The 20,488-nt window shown below is 42.8% G+C and overlaps 2 protein-coding genes across 4 annotated transcripts in view; one reads left to right on the forward strand and one right to left on the reverse strand.

Annotated features, from left to right (window-relative positions):
* Window positions 1-2,648: 2,648 nt before the first annotated feature.
* SRSF12 (serine/arginine-rich splicing factor 12) lies at window positions 2,649-12,436 on the reverse strand. Of its 3 annotated transcripts, none has more exons than XM_015417087.1 (6): window positions 12,197-12,436; window positions 11,050-11,079; window positions 8,370-8,474; window positions 5,744-5,847; window positions 5,426-5,567; window positions 2,649-4,726 (listed from the first exon to the last, which is right to left on the reverse strand). In XM_015417087.1, exons 1-6 carry the CDS (start codon window positions 12,259-12,261, stop codon window positions 4,432-4,434), a joined length of 741 nt encoding a protein of 246 aa, XP_015272573.1. In that variant the 5' UTR covers window positions 12,262-12,436; the 3' UTR covers window positions 2,649-4,431. The 3 variants fall into 3 exon arrangements, with proteins under 3 accessions (XP_015272573.1, XP_015272571.1, XP_015272572.1); XM_015417085.1 differs by having other exon boundaries at window positions 2,649-4,786; XM_015417086.1 differs by lacking the exon at window positions 11,050-11,079 and having other exon boundaries at window positions 2,649-4,786.
* Window positions 12,260-20,488, forward strand: part of PM20D2 (peptidase M20 domain containing 2) — a 34,731-nt gene continuing 26,502 nt past the window's right edge. Inside the window, exon 1 of the mRNA XM_015417078.1 lies at window positions 12,260-12,461. Coding sequence (XP_015272564.1) covers window positions 12,260-12,461 — 202 coding nt within the window. The remainder of the gene's footprint in view (window positions 12,462-20,488) is intronic.

Genomic DNA, 20,488 nt, shown 5'->3' on the forward strand with positions numbered 1-20,488 from the left:
AGGCGGAGAGGCCGGTCCTTCCCCCCCCTTTGCCGGGCTTGGCGGTGGCGAGGCCGGACCTAGATTTAAACATCCCCCCGAAACTTTTTTCTACTTTTAGCATTTTTGTGCACACGTGGGGACTGGCCCACGTGTGCACAAACCTCCCCCTCCCCCCCAGTGCCCCCGGAGCACTGATTTAGCGATCTGCACTCCGGGGGCAACTTGGCTATTAGATATATAGATAGCTTTTGATAGACCTAGGCTGCGGTCACACGGAACAGTAGCCATGCTAGAGAGACGGAAGATAGGCGGATTTTCCGGGCGCGATCTCACCGCCACATCTGGGAAGCGTAGAGCTCCCATGGCTCAACCGAGGCTTCCCTCCGAAGATGCACGGCAAAAAACTAGTACCTCGGAGGTACTAGTTTCCGGAAACTGCAGGGCAAGGGTTGGGCGTCTGATCGCGTTTCCTGTGGCATCCGGCGCCCGCCCATATCCCCTCGCAAACAGGTCATTTTTTTCCCAAGGCTCCACGGATGCGCACAAGCACCCAACGGAGCATGCGCACACTTGAGTTTTTTTTAAAAGTTTTTTTAAAAAAACTGTTTGCCGCACCGCCCCGCTTCTTTGCCTGTGGTGTGATCGGCACCTCCCCCCTAGCCACGGGACCTCGACGGGACCTCAACCAGACGTCTGATCTCGCAGTCGCGCGTTAGTTTGCCCCGGGACAAACAGCCACGCTCCCGCCCCCCCGCATTTTCCAGCCCGTGTGACCGGGGCCCTAGTTGTCTAAACTAGCCCTGACCTGGATAACCCAGGCGAGCCCAATCTCATCAGATCTTGGAAGCTAAGCAGGGCTGACCCTGGCAAGTATTTGGATGGGAGGCCTCCAAGGAATAGCAAAGGTGAGAGGCCAGAGGCAGGCAATAGTAACCCACCTCTCTGAAATGCCCGATCCCCATTAGGGGTCACCAGAAGTCTGACTTCCAGGCACACATACACACACAAACTAACAAAAAAAGTTGTCTAAACTAATGTCCATCAATGGGGAAGGACCAAAAGTGCAGTAGTAAATGTTTTGCAATGCCCAAGGTCCCAGATTCAACCCCAGCATCTTAAGTACATCTTTAATAGCAAACTGGGAAATGCTTGTACTTGGGAAGCTGCTGCCAGTCAGCCAGTATATAATAGCATCATGATTTTTGCTGTTTTACTTTCAATCCCTTTCCTAATCATTCATCACACTAAATTTATTTTTTCCATTAGTGAAGGATACCAGGCTGAAGCTTTCAGCAAGTTTCTTGCCAAGACCCCAGAAGTGTTTTCCTACCACTCTAGACTTGATCCATATCAAGTAAACTGAGGTATAATTTTGGACTGTAATACTTTAGAATGCAGTCTAAGATTTTTAAATACTCTCCTGTAGTAAAACTATGCATAAAGGAAACCAGATAAGGGAGAGGACACTGCTAAGCCCAACCCCCATGTACTATTTAATAAATGCAGAGGTTTTTAACATGGGAAGCATTAAAAAAATGCAGCCCAATATGTTGAAGCCCCAAATACAGTCTTGGTGTGTATAATATGCACAGTACCCTTAAACTGGGTTCTTACATTACCTCACCAATAAGAGAGCCACAGAATATATGTAATACGATAAAGGGGGCATGTGGAAGAGGAAACCTACTATACCTTCCCCTTCCCACTAGTATCAATCTTCATAAAACTGGGTTAATGGTACCAGTAAAGAGCTGCAGAATGGGGTTCTTTCTCATGTTACCAGCACTACAAGTAGTAGCACTGTTGTGGCTCCTTTGCTGTTGAATTTGGAGTCATTTTGGACATTCATTCTTTTCATGTGTTAATGGCATTTGGATAAATGCTTTCCTACATGTGGTTTTCATTATGGTTGAGATAGTAGATCTCAGCCTGTTCCTCATTGGATCCAGGTGGGTTTAATTTTGTACAATCTTTTTTAACTTGCTGGAATTTCTGTGAGGTGCTGGCCCCCTGGTAAGGAAGTAATAAGAACAGACCATCTTGCTGATGCTGCCATCAATTGCCAGACTGCAGACTCAAAAGGAGGAGAGTATCTTTTGCTTTGGGAGGGTAAACTTTGGCTGGAGTCATCTTTGTCAGCTTATACATCACTAAATATTCTGCCCATCTCCTCTGAACATCTAATAAAGAAGATGGTAGGCAGGAGGGTGAAATACTAATAACATTAATAAAATGGGATTTAGAAAGAGAGGGGGAATAAAAGATTTCTGCCTTTAAGGTGGTACAGATCTCCTTAGTTCAGAAAGGGAAAGAGAGGAGAGCATGTTAACTGAGAAAAGGGTTAGAACATATGGAAATACTTCCACCCCTCTACTGGCAGACAGCCTCTTGGGATGTTATATGCCAACAAAGAAGTGGGAACAGACTATAATTAACAGGAAGAGAGAACAGAACAATTCATCCCATGGGGGAAAAGACAACAAACAATGTTGAAACAATCAACCATGTCACAGAAAGCCACACGGAACATTCACTATGATGTAAGGTCAACATGTAAAATAATGCTTTGTTATCCCATCCTCTGTTTTCCATATACAAGAAATAATAAAGGTCTGCTGATTCATCTGGTTGTAAAAGGAAACTCAGATTCTTTGAAAAAGGTGAAAGCAGGACTGTGTTTTATTGAAAATAGTTTTAGTTATGAAATAATAGTAGTACCACTCCTAACATAAAACTGTGTAACTGCTCATGAAGTGAAATGTGATTTTACTGCCACTACAATGCAGTATTTATGCCATGTTACATATATCACAGCTATCATACATTTAACACACAAATTATGATTCCCAAAACGTTGCTATACAGTACAAATGTATTACACTGTAAAATGCAAAAAAGAAAACAAAAAAGAACATCATCTGTTACTAGCGTTAAACAAGCTAATAAAGATTTTATACTCAGATATGCAACTGTTCAATAGTTTCAGGGGCTCAGAGTTAAAAATGCCTACGGAAGTATCTTCTACCTTGGTCTCCTAATACAATATTTTGAAAATACAGAATATAATAAAATTAAGATTTTTACACTACAAAGTTAACTGCTGAAGACATACTTTTACAAAAACATTCAACCACACATGAAAATCATATATTTTAACTCATGAAGTATCAAAAAATGACATGTAACACTTCTTTTTTAAATGTCCAATGCATTCAAGACCTGTTATTTTCATAATTATCTGCTGCATGGAACCAAAATCTGTTTCACCCCACCTCCTTTCTGGTCCTGTATCCAACCCAGAAAGCCACATAATACAGCCCATGTTTTCCATTCACTTAAACTGTGGTCCTAAGCTGAGTTACACCCTTCTAAATCCACTAAAATCAGGGGATTTAGAAAGGTGCAATTCTTCTTAGGACCATACTATGAAGGGAAGGAAGTCCGAGTGCCTCATTCCTTAACCATTCATTTGATGGGGAAATGGAGAACCACAAAAATGGAGGCTGTAAGAGAATTTATTTACTTCTACTAGTTTTCTTTTTCTATTTTAAAATAAACTAAGTTTGACAGACAGATGCAAAATTCCCCATCTCTATGTTATGCAAGAATTTCCAAGCACTACTACATAGTTCAGTAATCTGAAACAATTATAAACCAGCTTGCATTCAGAAAGAGCACTGTAAACTCAACAGCTATTAGGGCTGAAACACATCAGTCAATTTTTTTAAAAGACCACGATTACCTGAAGCACATACAATAATGTCTGCCTTCAAATTTGGATGCTCTCACAATCCAAACAATACAGGCACCAAATAATGCCAGAAAACCTCCTAGTAATATGCTATCAAGAAAATTGTGTCCTCGTCCAATCTAGGTCTGTACTAGTGAAAGCCTATTCATATGTTAACTGTAGCTCTTGCAGCACTGGCTTGCTTGTACTGCAATAGTTTTTAAAAGTACTGTAAAAAAAAGTACTGTGTGATGCAAGCAAAACATAACTAGACATCTCTGCCCTATCTACAACTAAACGCAAGGGGAAATCCCTTGGTACAACTTCTAACCACTAATGATTTGCACTACTATTAAGCTGCAACAGCTCTAGTTGTCTCCCTCCTGCCATCTTGATTCGGCAGCAGTTAAAGCTACATCAGTTCCAGGAATGGCTCCAGCTTGCATTGATTCAAAGAGCTTCATGATGGAACCAATGCTGTAACTGAGCATAGAAGTGAGCTCTAAGTAAACGAAAGAGAATCTAGAACAGACAAATTGGTTCTAGAGAATAACAGAAATGAAAGCTTAAACAGTGAAGCAAGGACCAAAAGGAAGATGAAAGTAAAATATTTCCTTAAACAAATACATAATTACCTTACAGTTCTGATAAGCTTTGGACAATTTTTGTTCTACCTTTTTTTTTGTGCTCATTATAACTGTGTTAAAGAAACAGCAAAATTAATCTTCTTCAGATACTGACTGGTTACTATTTCTCTGATAGAAGCTCCTAGAATGTGAACGAGAACTTGAATTAACATGCTTCCGTGGAGATTTAGACAGAGACCTGGTAGGTGAGCCTGAACGTTTAGGATGTGATCGTGACTTTGTTCTTGAACTGGACCGTCTTCTATGGGAACTTGATGGTGATTTTTCTGCATATTTTGAGCTTCTCTGAGGTGACTTTGACCGCGATCTTCCTCTAGAACCAGAATTTCTCTGGGGCGTGACAGATCGTCTTGGTGAGCTGGAGTGCCTTGGAAGAGATTTTGAACGAGACTTAGATTGGCTGTAAGAATGTCGTCTACGCCTCGACCTGCAAATCATCCAAAACATTAGAGTAGTCTCTGATATTGCTATGTGTTATGTCAAGGAGCATGTTGACCTCAACTATCTGCTTCATTTTCTTGTTTGAGGTGTTTTGTTTTATTTAAAAAAATGGAATAACAGTGCCAAATACCTGAAGTTTCAAAAAACGTTTGAACTCAGAAGAACTTAACAGGTAATTTAAGAGATCTACAAAAGGGAATTTTAACCCAGGATATTTATTTTGGAAGTATGTGTCATGGAAAACTTGCCTACTTGGTTTTTGAACAAAGCTTTATGTACACAAGAATAATGAGCGATATATTGTTACCCAGGCAGCATTATTTTATTCAGCAAAGTCAGTTTCATCTCCACAAAGGTTTATTTTCCCAAAGAAATTAGAAGAATGATGCCAAAAAGATAAATCTTACCCAAACCAAGATTTTGAAGATAATCTAACCTATCTATGCTGTAAAAATAGCCTTGGTTTTCCTTCTGCCACTATCACAGATATTTGCAAATACTCCTTTAGTACAGATTATTTGTGATCATTACTCAAGGCAACAACATGTGCATGCTCATTGCTCAATAATAAATTAAATAAATTAACTAGAAGATAACATAACTAAATACGTATTCTCAGACTTACTCTTTAAAACTGTCAGAGTATCTCCTGCTCCAACCCCATGAAGAACTTCTGCTACGTGTCCTCCTTCGGCTACGACTTCGTGATCTTCTGTAATCCATTGGAGAACACTGGCGCCGTTCTTTCGATTTCATCTGACCTGGTGCTAGAATTCAAAACAAAGCTAGAAGATTGCACAAGAAAGGCACCCTCCTCCATACTGACCAAACATGCAGTTACAGAACTAGTTTTTGTGATTATTTTTCTAAATAATATGAGAGAGTGTTTTCTTAAAACAAATGTTTTGCAGGATAAGTAAGTGATGTGCTTATATTCACTTACTTTTGCGATCACCTTGTGCAAACTGTATTTCAATTTGCCGGCCACATACCCACTTTCTATTGAGGTTATACAGAGCATCTTCTGCATCGCGAACATCTTCAAACATGACTGTCTGTTAAGGACGCTTTAAACATGCACAAAGCAAAAAATTGTATCATATAACACAGACCAAGACTTAATCTGTTAATAAATCAAGTGCTCTTTTGATATACTACTTAAAAGTGAAGATTAGAGCCACTTTACATTTTATGTGACCAACTGAATACACCAGTGTCCCCTCAGTGCTCATTGCAATAAATATGTATAAGCATGAAAGACTGACACCAGAGATGTGGGGACAAAAGTTTTAATTTCTAAAGATGCAGTTATTACATAAAATTAACAACAATGAATGGGTGCCATTGCCAAAACAACATTAGGTACGGCCGGCAGTTTCAAAGTTGTAATTAATGCTTTTCAGATGATTAGCCTTAGGGGAGAGTACTTCTTTTCGGGGGGAATAAAACCACAAATACATGTAATATTCCAAATTTTTTAATGATCAATCCACCATCACCCTATTAAAGGTGCAAGTCAAATCAAAACCAAAGCTAAAACTCTAATTTATCCATTTCTTCTGATATGGTAGAAGATTTATTGTAATCATCAATCTGATCTGAACTAACACTTCAATCAAATGCAATGGAGAATGTCAGTGAAACTGAGGTGTGCAAGTGACCTTCGCGGAAGAAAGTTCAATAGATGAGTGGGCAACCACACTGATAGCATTTGGGTGTGCTAAAGATAGTGTGTCAACAGCTTTCAGTACTTTAAATTTTTTTCTTAAAGCCATGTAAAGGAAGTACATTTTACATGGTCTTTAAATGTTTACAGGTATTATTCCAATAAAAATGACTTCCACATAAAGATATAAACTTGTCTGAATATACCATTTAAACCTCATTTGATTTCCCCCAATCAAACATTTTAGTTCAAGTAATTGTCGTGATAGGAGCATAACATTAACATGCAGTACTCTTTAAACATATTTACTAAACACAAGTCAAAATAAAAACATGATAAATCAGATCACTATTCAGGTCATCAGAAAATTTTTAATTCAAATTTTTCCAGAAAATCCACGTAACTGAAAGACACACATCCCTAGACACCTGACAGGGAGCTAAGATTGATGCCAACATCTATTATGTGGCTGGAAACAGGGTCAGTACCACAGAATAGCAAGCTCATTTGCCAGGCCCAGACCCACTGGAGGGCCCAAGACCACCTCAAGAAGGCCAAAGTGTGAAATAATTTTCTGTTTGGAATCCCCTCCTCTTTCAAGTTAAGGGGACCCACTGAGGTTGCTTTGTCTTAAGTCCCCAAAACTTCTGGAATCAGTCCTCTTTAGAAGTGGGTAGGGTATCCCTCTTTAAACTTCATATGTGTACTACAGTAAGCACCAGATCTGGAGGCAAATGCTCTGCTCCTTTAACAGATGCATAATATGTGAAAATGGGGAACTGAAGCTTTTCATGGCAGAGATGTAAACAGCATCCCCTGGTAAATAACATCACATGAAGCTCCTATATTAAAGTGACAGAACATTTTTCTCCAGGAAGCTGGGAACTGTTAATAGAATAGACACATACCCATGCTGCCAAGTAAAGCCTGGCACATGTCTCCTGCGCATCATATAGACTTCCCCATCCATTTCAATACAAGTGCTTTTCTATGTGTGCACATGGAGTTGCTCCCTCCACCGATATGAATGGCAAAGTCATAATGATTAAAAACTCCATCTAATTACTGACTTAGGGCACTTAAGGTAAACATCTTGTTTTAAGGGTCTTTAACTAAACTTGATGAATTACAGGCGGATCCCCAGATGAGAAAATAATTTAGATCAATATTTCTGTTCTATGGGAAACATTGTGACATTCATCCATAAAACATCTGATTTTCCTATTTTTCCCTTTTTCCTCCCAGTATTTAAATCATTGTAAAGGCCACAAAAATTGCAGTAGATCATCTAAAAGAATACATTTCAGTATTTCATTACAAATTATTCTGTTTCATAGAAAAAGGAACAAATATTTCCATATAGTTTTCTTGTACCATTTTAAGGAAGCAATATTTAAAAATAAACATAAACAAGCAAGTTTTTGACTGAATTTTAAGCGCTTGAGTGATAAGATACAAAAGGAAACTTCGGCAGTTACCTCCATGTCACGTGATCTTGACCTTTACTCTTTAGGGCTTGCTAGATGGACTTGACAAGGGCCGTAGAGCCAACCAAATCAGACTTGGCTTTGACTTTGGAACTCTGAGCAAATGTCGGAAAGCCGAAGCCTTAACTTGGTGTTGCGGCTTTGTCTTTTCCTTGAAAAAGGACTTCCCCTCTTCCAGTTTTCTTTTTATCTGTTTCCACCCTCCCTCTTTATTCCTTGAAGCTTGAACTTTAAAGGTGTCTTTTGGCTTGCCTGCTTGGACTCTATCTAACCAGGTTCATTCAAACTTTGGGGTGCTTGCCAGCCACTGTGGACTGCTTTACATTTTCTGAGACAAAGAAATAAATACATTAAGTTAGGATGCTGTAACAACAATGTGCCTCAATTTTTTAAAAAAACAGTGAAATAAAGGATATTGTATATAAGCAAATCCTCTTGGGCGTCTTGTGTAGAAGTCAAGCGGAATGTATACGTCTACTACAGGGCCATACCGACCAAACTCACGGCGCAAATCCTCAGGCCTGAAGTGTTTCAGAAATAAGGCAAAAAAAGAAGAGTGTTTCTATATTATGGCACTAGCTTTGGCACCATCCAGCTGCAGCACCCAATAGACTTACCTTGTGTTCTATAATATTAAAGACACACAAAGTATAATCCTACTGTTTTGTGCATTTATCTAAAGTACAACCACTTATAAATTAATTCTTTACTTATCTGAGGAATAACGGTTCAATAGTAACCATGATGGGGTCATTGGTATTTTGTTGCATTCCGGTGTTTTCTGTGGGTTTTTCCCCATCTTTTCAAAGACTTGATCTGCGGTTTTCTTCTACATAAAACACCAGGGTGTCCAACGGACAGTGAAATAACTACTCAGTTTTCTCAAGGCTTCTGTGTCCTTCCAGTTCACTCACTTCCAGTTTCTCTCAAGCCTGCTAGTTCTCTCTCTCTCTCTGCATTCACGAATACATTTAATTATCACCTCTTGGGATGGAGTGGTTAAAGTACTTTTTCATGTTGTAGACAACCAAAGCCACAGCTTCTTAATTTTTGATTAATGTTGCTTAATCATGCTTTTACAATCATAAACTTTTGTTAAATTAGTCAGTGACTTTAGATAGCTACAAACTGAAAAGCAGCTTGTCTCTAAGGTAAAAAGAACTGACAATTATCCTTTGATTCGTGATTGGCTATCATCCCCAAGAGAACAGAAAGTAATTAGGCTGAAAACAAAGGGATATTTGCAGGGAGAAGAAGAACCTTTACTGAAGGGGACTTATTTCCAAGAAAAAATATGGTAGTATCTATATTGTCTTGTGGGCCATCGTTTCAATTCTACTAGCTACTGACTGCAGAAAAGGAGCCCTTATATGAAAAGGAGATCCTAATATGGAACTTCCTAAAGTCATTGCACTAAATGCTGAGGTCCCTAAAACAAAAAAAGAGCTATGAGCTTAACTGTACCTTTTAAGGTTCATTCACGTATTTTCTTCCTGACAATAGATCATTCCCATTGGGATTCTTATTTGAATCAATTGTGGAAATGCATGCCAGCAATCCCACAACTGACAGTCCCCCCAAATCAGTACCCCCTCCTAGAATTACTGCTCTTCTTAACCATTGTTTGTACTATTATCTTAAGGCAATTTTCTTTGGTAACTTGATTATCACTCTGGTTCAAATATGACAAATTCTGCTTTCTGATTTTAAATACCTAAAAAACATATATATTAAAGGATGGGTTATGATCAAACTTTGTAAATTTTTTAACAGGTGGACAGCATATACACAGAAATCTTTCACACATATAATACTTAAGCAAAATTAATAATAGGTTCAGGAGAAACAAGGGAATGGGTCCTTCAATCATTCCAGATTATATAACACTCAACTATTTATCTGCCTCATTCATTAAGAGTTCCTTCATTCTGGTTCAGCCAATCATAAACTAGAAGGATTGCAGTTCTTTACATACTGGGTGGTCATGCAACGGGGTTCTTTCATCCCCTACAAAGAAACAAGGAAATTCCTACTATTCTTGGAATACAGGAGAAGAGTGTTTGCTAGAAAATCAGAAACACTCTCACATCAGAGACCGAGAGGAATGAAAAAAATCAACTGTGGCTGGACAATATATTTGTTCTCAAGTAAAGGGTATCCAGAAGCACTGTATCCTTACAAAATGAAGAAACTCTATCCCATTTGCATTTAGAGGAACTGGATCACAAATGTAGAAGTTGCATAATGCAATATATGTACACAATAGCAATAAACAGGAATTTCATAAATAGGAATCCCTATTTACAGTATAGACCCACATTACTTCAGCTATTCCATATTGCTTTTTTATTATGTCGACATGTATTATTTGTTTACTACATCTATATTCCACCTTTCTACTTAAAATAGTAATGTGGCTAATGAATCGTACATGTACAGTTTACAGGGCTTTGCAAGAAAGGTTAATCTAGTAGAATATGAATGATAATTACAATCGCACTAATCTCAAATAAGTGATTGTGTGTATTCTAGGTCTCATTCGACCAAGTATATTAACCTCCAAACAACATTTTGAGTTGCCAGCCAGCAATAGTTTGAATGTTAAAAGAAACGTTATTTTGCTTTTATCTAGCAAAAATGAATAAATCCAACTTTTACTCATAAACATGATAAAATAAACAAATTTAAAATACTTCGGTAATATCAGTCAGACGCATCATACCGCAGAAATAAATTGTCTACATCAGGGTTAAAGAGCATTGCTTTCTAGAGTACCACTGAAGCAACACTATTCATTACATAATATGACATTTATTTAGTAACCTATTTTATATTCCAACTTTAGACATGGACCTACAAGGTCATAACAACTAGTCAAATTCCAATACAGTGTTTTCAGGCTCAGTGTGGTCATTTTATATTTAAAAATAATGTTTAAATACGTGGAACACCAAAATAAATAAATCCACAGTTACCAGACACTCATAACTGCTTATTCCTAAAGTTATGTCTAAAATAAGGCAGGCATTCAGAAACAAAGGAATTTGGTATTTAATGGTACCTTAACTACTAAATAGGTTCACACAAAGTACTCACTCTAGGCATGGGGCTCTCACTGGTTTCTGCCTGTCCAAGACAAAAACATATTCAGTGGCCAGATGCAAAGGAGGACAGGACTTCTGCACTTTTAATACTTAGGCAGAAGAGCACATTTCAGTAGGCCTAGCTAATTTCGCCCCTTGACACCTGTCAAGCTCCTGAACTTGTGTCTCAAGCCAACTTGCCAACATTCATTCTACTACTAAATTATTTCTATCCGGTTAACTGTAGGAGACCCTCAGTGTAAGTGCAAGGCCCCTCACTGCCAAGCCAAAGAAAAGTTGTGGGAAGGGGACAGGAATCCACAATGTATTTTAAAGTCACAGACAAAGGGACCCATACAAATAGGGGGAGGGGTGTGTGGCAGTCACTGCTTCAGCAGTAGAACACCAGCTCTTCTGCCAAAGGTCCCAGGTCCCCCACTTTGAAGTCTCTCAGGCTGCCGGGCTCGCAGAGACCTCCTGCCCACAGAGATCTCCGACAGACACAACAGATAGCGCTGCCCTTCTAGACTGAATTAATAGTATAATGAAGCTTGCAAGCCACCTAGCCGCGTGAACTTCAGAAAGGCATATAGATGACATCACACTGCAATGCATACATTCTCCCAAGACCGTAACTCGGAATTCCTATACGGTCTATGTAAAGTTCTACAGTATATGGGCCACTCAAAGTAGGGGGGGGGGCTTGAGGACCTCTCTCCCCTCCCCCCAACACACACGCACGTAGCCTCTGGAGTAAGCAGCCACGACCACATGCTCCAGTAACCAAGTATTATATTTTGGTGCCATCCGTGCGCCAGGCCCTTCAGCGATTTAGCCTTTCTTGGCACGGAGATCCGGCGTGCAGGGGGGAGCTTTGCTGGCTAAATCTCTGGGGCGTCATTTAAAGGGCCAGTCAACGCAACTGTGGGAAGCCTGAAAAAGAAGGCGGCCCTACCCCCTCCCCGGTTGCGTCTTACCCGCTTGCCTTCTTTTAAAAAAATCTACACTTAACTCTTTCTCTTCTCTTCACAACCAGGCCAAGCAGTCCAGCCCTCTCCCCAGCCACATCCCAGGGGAAAAAGAAGAAGAAGAGGCCCATCATCCGCCCGCCGAGCCGCCATTCCCCGCGCGCAGGCCGCCCGCTCCTCCTCGTCTCTCACCTGGTGGCATCTGCCACGTTCCTAACGAACAACGAAGTGTTGGGAGGCCGCGTATAGCGGGACATGGCGCCAAGGCCCGCAGGTCTCCCACGCCGACAGACAAACGGAGGAGTGAAGAACAACGCGCGCGCCAATCTCCGACTCCGAAGAGCTCGAGATGGAGGCGGCGGCGGCGGAAGGGGAAGGGGCTGGGAAAGAAACTGCCGCAGCTGGTGGAGGCCAGAAGCAGTCGGCGAAGGGGCGGGCACAGCAGAGAGCCGTGGGGGTGGGGGGCGCTACACGGCCTCCCAGAAGCGCCCTTGGGCAGCGGAATCCTAGATTTGCGTGTAGAAAGACAATAAAGCAGCGGAGTTTTGTGTCACTTGAAAACTGCCGCGTCGAAAACCCCAGGTTCGACTCAGGAATGAGGGCTAATCTTACAGTTTGTTATGAAAATAATATGGGGACGGCTGGTTTTACAGGAGGTACCGCTGCTTTTCAAACGTCAGTGCTTCCAGGAAGCCAAGGCACAGCAGCTGTTGTCAGGGCCTGGCTTCACGTTTGATAACTCAGATGCTGGCTGTGGAATCTGCAGAGGTTAACTTGGGAACTGAACCTGAACAGTCTGAGTAGGACTCTGTCGGCTATATTGAGATGCGGTGGCACTGTAGTGATTGTGCAAAGGCAGGGTGGGGGGGGTAGGATTACCAGAGCATTAACTCGATATTGGGGGCAAGCTGGAAGGCTGATCCATACACTGGTTCCTGACATACTCTTATCAGAGGAATCATGGGCAAAAGGTCAGCATTGCCACACTGGAAGAATTAGATGGTTTACAATGGAATAGCTCAAAGCTATTACAATGTTTTCTATTGCAAAACACAATAGAGGACAAATGACATCAAAACATCAACACTCAAATATTACAGAGCAGACTGTCCAAAGACGTTTTGATGCTTAAATATCCTTAGGATAGCAACTAACAATTTGCCCTGTTTTTAAATGGCATGCAGGCAAACATTTTACACTGATTCACAGTAAAGGTGGGAAGTGTGGGCAAGTCACAGCTGACTTATGGTGACCCCCCTGGGGTTTTCAAGGCAAGAGACCTTCAGGGGTGGTTTGCCCTTGCCTGCCTCCACGTCAGGACCCTGGTATTCCTTGGTGGTCTCCCATCCAAATACTAGTAGCCAGGGCCAACCCTGCTTAGCTTTTGAGATCTGGTGAGATCAGGCTAGCCCAGGCTGTCCAAGCCAGGGATTCACAGTAAATACAGCCCAGACTGTGGAAAATCCTGATTTAAAATAGAGGTTGACAAAGATGTCAACTGCACAGGGTCAGCTTCAATTGCATAAAGTTCTGATTGCTACAGGGACAGCCATTAATATGAAATGCTAAGTATCGTCTATTTTTGTATACAAATTTGGCAAATGAAGGAAGAGGCCAGGATGTCTGTACAGCCAGCACAGTTCCTCTCAGGCCCCCAGCTTGTTGGACATAACTCAGAGTGAACAATTTAAAACTTTACATAACCCTTTTTCTTCTCTTTCATCATATTGCGGTTATAGCAAGGAGCAAAAACTGAACCAGTGCAAAACACACAAGTTTGAATATTGATTCATTTACAGCTGTTGCTGTTGTCTTCGATGTTTGTGCTCCCAGGTCAATTCTAATCATATTTACTTGGAATTAAAACACATTATAATATATAGAATGTTCCAATATAAATATTCCAATATTAAACATAAAATATTCCAATACATATAGTTAATATTAAAAATAGCAAAGCAGTTATCAGAAGATGTAATATTAAACTGCTAAGGTATTCAATGTAGATGTTTTAGCGCAATCATTTATTTATAGTCTGTGATGTCAATTAGTGCTTCCAGAGCATGAATACATCTTCTGTTGCAGATTAGGAGAGGTTAGGTTGCTTTTTGTGGTTGGTACTAATTCTTATTTCACACTCAAATCTTAAGCACATTTTAAGATGGAAGTCCCATCTCAAGTATCGCTGCAGTCCTGTTTATGAGAGCAATTTCCATTATACTCATTGAGACTTTCTTTTAAAGTAAACAGGTATAGCAGATAGGTCTCCGTATTTGGGACTCATTTACAGTTACTATATTACCACCATGTTCTCAGGCTGCTGTCACACGGAGTATTAGCCATGCTACAGAGACGGAAGATAGGCGAATTTTCCAGGCGCGATCACAGCGCCACATCTGGGAAGCGTAGAGCTCCCGTGGCGAACCCGAGGCTTCCCGCCGAACATGCGGGGTAAAAAACTAGTACCTCCAAGGTACTAGTTTCCAGAAACCGCGGGGCAAGGGCGAGCACCTGATCGCGTTTGCGGTGGTAGGTCGTGGCATCCGGCGCCCGCCCATGTCCCGTCGCTAAAAGGTTGGTTTTTTCCAAGTCTCCACAGGATGCGCACAAGCACCCAATGGTGCATGCGCACATTTCGTTTAAAAACAAACAACACAGCCTCCTCCTCTTTTCCGAACCCCCCCTACTCCTGGCTGGGCCTGCTCGAGAGGAACTCTCTGCACTGGGCGGCAGAGGGGGAGGTGCAGGGGGGGCGGCGGAAGGGCGGCCCGGCTGAAGCTCCTCCTGGAGGGGACCGGACGGAGGACACAGTTTGCATTCCTCTGCAGCCCTGGAAGGGGTTAAACCCCTTTTGCTAGAGAGACCGCTTCTTTGCCATGCCGCAGGATTGTCCTGTGATCGGCACCTCCCCCCTAACCACGGGACGTCTGATCGCGCAACCGCGCGTTATTTTGCTCTGGGGCAAACAGCCACGCTTCCCCCCCCCCCGCGCACGCATTTTCCTGCCCGTGTGACCGGGGCCACAATTCAGTAAATGCATCCGCGAATCAGGATAAGTGTAATGCCATTTTGGAAACTGCTTAGGATGGCAAGTAAGCCTCACACTGGCAAACTGCAGAGTAATGCAGGTGTAACACCATCCTGGTGTAAATCTGCTGCAGCTACCCTGTTGTAAAGGCTGGAAAAGGATGCCATGGGAGGAATCTGGTGGGTAGGGACAGGACTTACTCAGCATTTTAATCCCCCTGTGTCCACACCCTGCTCCCTGTACCAGCACAAATGTTACGTTGATGAAAGGTGGTGTAAGTATAAACTTTCCCAATAAACTCAATGGGAAAGAAAAACAAATTCCCACCATATTTAAACAACCATGACATAGCTTAGAACCAGAATATCAGTGCCATCCTAAGCAAGGTTATACCCTTCTAGGTCCACTGAAATCAGTGGGCTTAGAAATGGGTGATGGCTTAGGAAGGCACTCCAAGTCAACAACCAGTCACAGTTCCCAGTCACACGGGCTGTAAAATGCGCGCGTGGGGGGGGAGCGTGGCAGTTTGGCCTGGAGCAAAATAACGCGCGGCCGCCTGATCACAGATCCCGTCAAGGTCCCATGGGTAGGGGCGAGGTGGCGATCACACGACGATCCTGCAGCGCGGCAAAGAAGCAGTGCAGCGCGATCTCACCAACAGAATGCGCGATTCTGCAGAGCAACGGAACTTTAGCTTTCCTCTTCGTGCGCACGCGCCATTGGGTGCTTGTGCGCATCCTGTGGAGACTGGGGGGGGGAGACCTGTTTGCGACGGGACGTGGGCGGGCACCGGATGCCATGGACTACCACCGGAAACGTGATCAGACGCCAGCCCTTGCCCCACAGTTTCTGGAAACTAGTACCTCGGAGGTACTAGTTTTTAACTCCACATCTTTGGCGGGAAGCCTCGGGTTCGCCATGGGAGCTCTACGCTTCCCAGATGTTGCGGTGTGATCGCGCCTGGAAAATTCGCCTATCATCTGTCTCAGTAGCGTGGCTAATGCTCCGTGTGACCGCAGCCATTGTATACTTAAAACTAGATGAAGAGATCCAGTGTGGTGTAGGGGTTAGAGTGTCATTTCTACATTTCTCAACTTAGAATATCAACAACATTCCCATCCTTGCATCCTTTTTCATGGGAGGAAAAAAGTTAAAATAAAGTGTTATGCAGGGCTGTTTTTGGAGCAGGAACTCCTTTGCACATTAGGCGACACACCCCTACTGTAGCCAATCCTCTAAGAGTTTACAGAGCTCTTCTTACAGGGGCTACTCTAAGCTCTTGGAGGATTGGCTACGTTAGGGGTGTGTCACCTAATATGCAAAGGAGTTCCTGCTACAAAAAGAGCCCTGGCAACATTTCCCTTGAAAATTAAAATACTGGAATGAAAGAACATTTAGGGTGCAATTCAAATACGACTTTATCCTCCCACTTTAAAAAAAGTGAGTAGGAATAGGAAGCCCTGACCTGGATAGCCCAAGCTAGCCTGATCTCATCAGATCTCAGAAGCTAAGCAGGGTCATCCCTGGTTAGTATTTGGATGTAGGTGTTAGAGTGTCAGGGTAGGATCTGGGAGACCTTGGTTTGAATTCCTGTTCTAACACAGAATCTTGCTGGGTGGGTAACCTTGGGCACTCTCAGACTTGTGAGGTTACAGTGGAGGAGAGGAGAAAGATGTAAGCCACTTTTTGTCCCCGTTAGGGAATAAGGAGGGGTATAAATGAACTAACTAAATAAATGAAGTATAAACCCCAATCAGGACAGCAGATGACAGGGCATACCTCTCTAGCCTCATGTTGCTATTCTAGCAACTTCAGTGATGGAGACTCTAGCGAGAGGGCATTTGGCACAAACAGACAAGAATGGTAACAAACATTATACACATGAAGCAGCCTTATGCTTAATCAGACCATGGGTTCCATCAAGGTCACTTGTCTACTTAGACTCAGGTAGAGGTCTTTCACATCATCTACTGCCTGGTCTTTTTACCTAGACATGCCAGGTATTGAACCTGGGACCTTCTACATATAAATCAGAGGCTCTTCCACTAAGTCATTGCTCAACACTGATATACTCAGAACTCTTACCTCAAAATACACACCAACCAGAATGGTCCCCTCCTCCAATTGATACAAGGACAATACACCCCACTCAGATAATCAAGGAAGAAGAAGAGATTGGATTTATACCCCGCCCTTCACTACCCAAGGTGTCTCAGAGCAGCTTACAATCTCCTTTCCCTTCCCCTTCCCACAACAGACACCCTGTATGGTAGGTGGGGCTGAGAGAGTTCTTTCAAGAACTGCCCTTGAGAGAACAGCCCTGGAAGAACTTGTGACTGACTCGAGGTCACACCAGCAGCTGCATGTGAAGGAGTGAGGAATCAAACCTGGTTCTCCCAGATTAGAGTCTGTGCTCCTAACTACTACACCAAACTGGCTCTCATGCCTTAAACTTTGATTGTTGAAAATGTTGTTACCCACCCTGCCCCACCTCAGCAACAGGTACCTACTTTGCATTGGTTCATCATCCCTTTCTCCCTCAACAACTGCTAACAGTGTCTCCCACACATTTAAGTTTACACAGTGCAGAAAGGGGAAGGACCTTGGGAGGAAAACAGACAGCACAGTCAAATTTCTGGTTGATTACCACCCAATCATTGCTACTGCCGGTCAAATATTCATGACCCTTTTTGTCTTGTTGGATCAAAACACGATTGAGTAGCTGTAACAGAAACTTCTGCCTTTCAAAAGGGTTAGTGGTTGCAGCAGGGGATTTGAGTCTCCATCTGTAGAGATCCCAGGAGTGTGAAATGCCTCAGAGGGTGCACTGTTACTTCTTTTCTGTGTATGAGGGCAGGGCTATGTCATACATGCCAGATGTGCTAGCACTGTCATACTTTGGTGGGTCACTTCCATATATGGCCGACATGGGAATATTGTCAGCACATTTGTGATTGGTGGGTGTTATCTGTATAGCTGTGGACTTCACCTATGATCTCAGGTCCTTGAAACTGGGTGTTCTTTAGCATTTTTTTTTCTCTGCCAAGAAAGCAACACACCCACTAGCAGTGTTCCCTTTAAGCTGAGTTAGTGGGAGCCAGCTCACAGTTTTTTAGCCTCCGGCTCACACATTTTTGTCTTCGCTCAGGAAGGAGAGCTCCAGAGCAAACTGATTTATGCAGTAGCCAAATTGCTCGCTCACCACTTTAAGGCCAGGAGCTCACAAAGTAGAATTTTGGCTCACAAGACTTCACAGCTTAGAGGGAACATTGCCCACTAGTTATGCTGATATCATGCCAACATTGGCAGTACACCAGCACTGTGGATCTTAGAACTGGGCTGAACATTTCCTAACGAGTTAACTATTAATTGCCTTATTGCAGCACACAGATATAAGCATATGCTGCAATCTATATACCTTTTTATCCCACCTTTCTTTCAAGGTATTCAGAGCGGCATACATGATCCTCAATCATTAAGAATGACTGGCCCAGGGCCACACAGCAAGCTTCCACCTCCACCACCACTCAGTGGTCTCTCTGGGGGAGCGGGGTGGGGCTGGAGTTGCCTGCGGCCACTGCTGTACAGCCATTTGGGGGGAGCAGCCAAGGAACAAAAGAGTCAGGAGAATGTGGGCTATGGCAAAGCAGCAGCACCAGTTTGCTGCCACTTCACCTTAGGACCTGTAAGAGACAGCTGGAGAAGTGGCAGCATATCTCTCAGAGCAGAGTTACCGTAGCCTGCCATCCTCCTTTCCTCCTCCCTCTCCCAGCCCTCCTTCCTCTCTTCACTGGCCATGCAAAGCGGTAGTGCCAGGTATTGTTTTGCAAGTTGCAAGTTACCATATGGAACTGGGGGGAGGCACTTTGTACAATAACCAGGTTTTGAATCAGGCACACCTTGCAGGGCACTGTTTCCTGATTCTGGAGATGTATGAGTTGGAGTGTTCCAATGCTTATTTTGTAGTGTAACCACCCAGTTCCTTATTCTTCCGTTGTTAGCAATGCAAACTTATGGTCATCCCACTTTTAACATTTTGCACAAAACCCAGGTTTTGGACTAGACACCATTTTATGGCAACGTAGAACATGGTCAGTTGGCTGTTTTCAATGAAGAACTGCCTCTAGTCCAGGATTTTACACTTCTGTTTCAGTTAGGGTTGCCAACTCTGGATTGAGAAATTCCTGGATATTTTGGGGTGGAACCTAGGAAAGGCAGGTTTGAGGAGGATATTAAGCAGGGTGTATTGCCATAGAATCCCACCTCCAAAACAGCCATTTTCTCCAGAGGGATTGATCTCTGCAGTCTGGAGATCAGTTGCAATTTCAGGAGTTATCCAGGCCCCACCTGGAAGTTGGCAACCCTAGTTTCAGTAGGCCCAAGCCCCACTTGGGAACATTAGTGATTATTTCTGTTTTAAAACACATACTTTTTGTTATGAACTCATTAAGACATGCTCACTGAATGCATAATGAGACATGTGAGGTTAGTATTAAACTTGATCTGTGAACCGTTATGACTCCAACAGATGCAGACCAATGGAAAACTGTAGAATTTCCCACACCCCCAACTTAAAAAAAATTCAGATGTTTATTTGACACTATACACTAGATAAAAATAGGCTCACTACCAGGAAAGTAAACCTGATCAGACTGTTGCAAGAGTTGTTTCTGTTATTTAAACCCTGAAGTGTACAAGTGTCTCTGGTTTATTTTCAAAGAATCAAAAGATCCCCTCCCCTTGTTTTCTCCTAACTTATTTCTCTGGTCGCACAACATAAAAATATAACCCTGATCAAGATTTGGGGGGCTCTCCTAAGTCCTGATCCTCCCCATTCCGCCAGAGACAGAGAGAGTGGACCCTCAAGAACAGCCTAGTGGGGAGCTGCAGAAACAATGGGGAATTGGTGGAAATCAGCACAACCTTGCATATGCGTTCTGGAGGGTTTTTTTGAGGGGGAGCACTGAAGATCCCGGACCAGACGAATATTTTACTATTTTGGTCGTTAAGCAGTAACCTATATCATGATCATATGACTATTGACGAGACAGGAGAAATCGGGATCCAGATCTCAGGCCAGCCTCAAGTAAAACCCTGCTTTGGCGCACTCATCTTCATCCCACGATTATGATAAGCACCCTATAGGGTCCAACTACTTCGATTACAACGAACCTCGCCCTCTGGTTTTAGAAACGAGAAACGCGTGTCCCATTACATTTTTTCCGCAGCATCGTGCTAGCGCGGTGGCTTGTGGTCCCAGTGGTTCTCCTATGAAGTATGTTTAGAGTGCGCCAATGTAAAAAGACTATGTTTCCCAGCAAGCTTTAGGGTGAAAAGTCCCCGGCTGGGACAGCTCGCCGAAGGTATATAATGCTTCCGGACGGCGCGGATTTCAGACATTTGCTGGTTGTTTCCTGAGGGGTGGATCTTGCGCGGTCATACTCAGCTCCCCCCCC

This window comes from Gekko japonicus, unplaced genomic scaffold (assembly GCF_001447785.1).
Source record: "Gekko japonicus isolate JY-2015 unplaced genomic scaffold, Gekko_japonicus_V1.1 scaffold760, whole genome shotgun sequence".
NCBI lineage: Eukaryota > Metazoa > Chordata > Lepidosauria > Squamata > Gekkonidae > Gekko > Gekko japonicus.

What these genes read in the sequence shown, in the direction of transcription:
- SRSF12 (XM_015417085.1), bottom strand. Translation starts at nt 12,261, where the DNA reads ATGTCCCGCTATACGCGGCCTCCCAACACTTCGTTGTTCGTTAGGAAC. An exon ending in AACGTGGCAGATGCCACCAG is followed by an intron (nt 11,080 to 12,196) that starts GTGAGAGACGAG and finishes TGTCTTGGACAG; the next exon opens with GCAGAAACCAGTGAGAGCCC. An exon ending in TACTCTGACAGTTTTAAAGA is followed by an intron (nt 4,787 to 5,425) that starts GTAAGTCTGAGA and finishes GATGATTTGCAG; the next exon opens with GTCGAGGCGTAGACGACATT.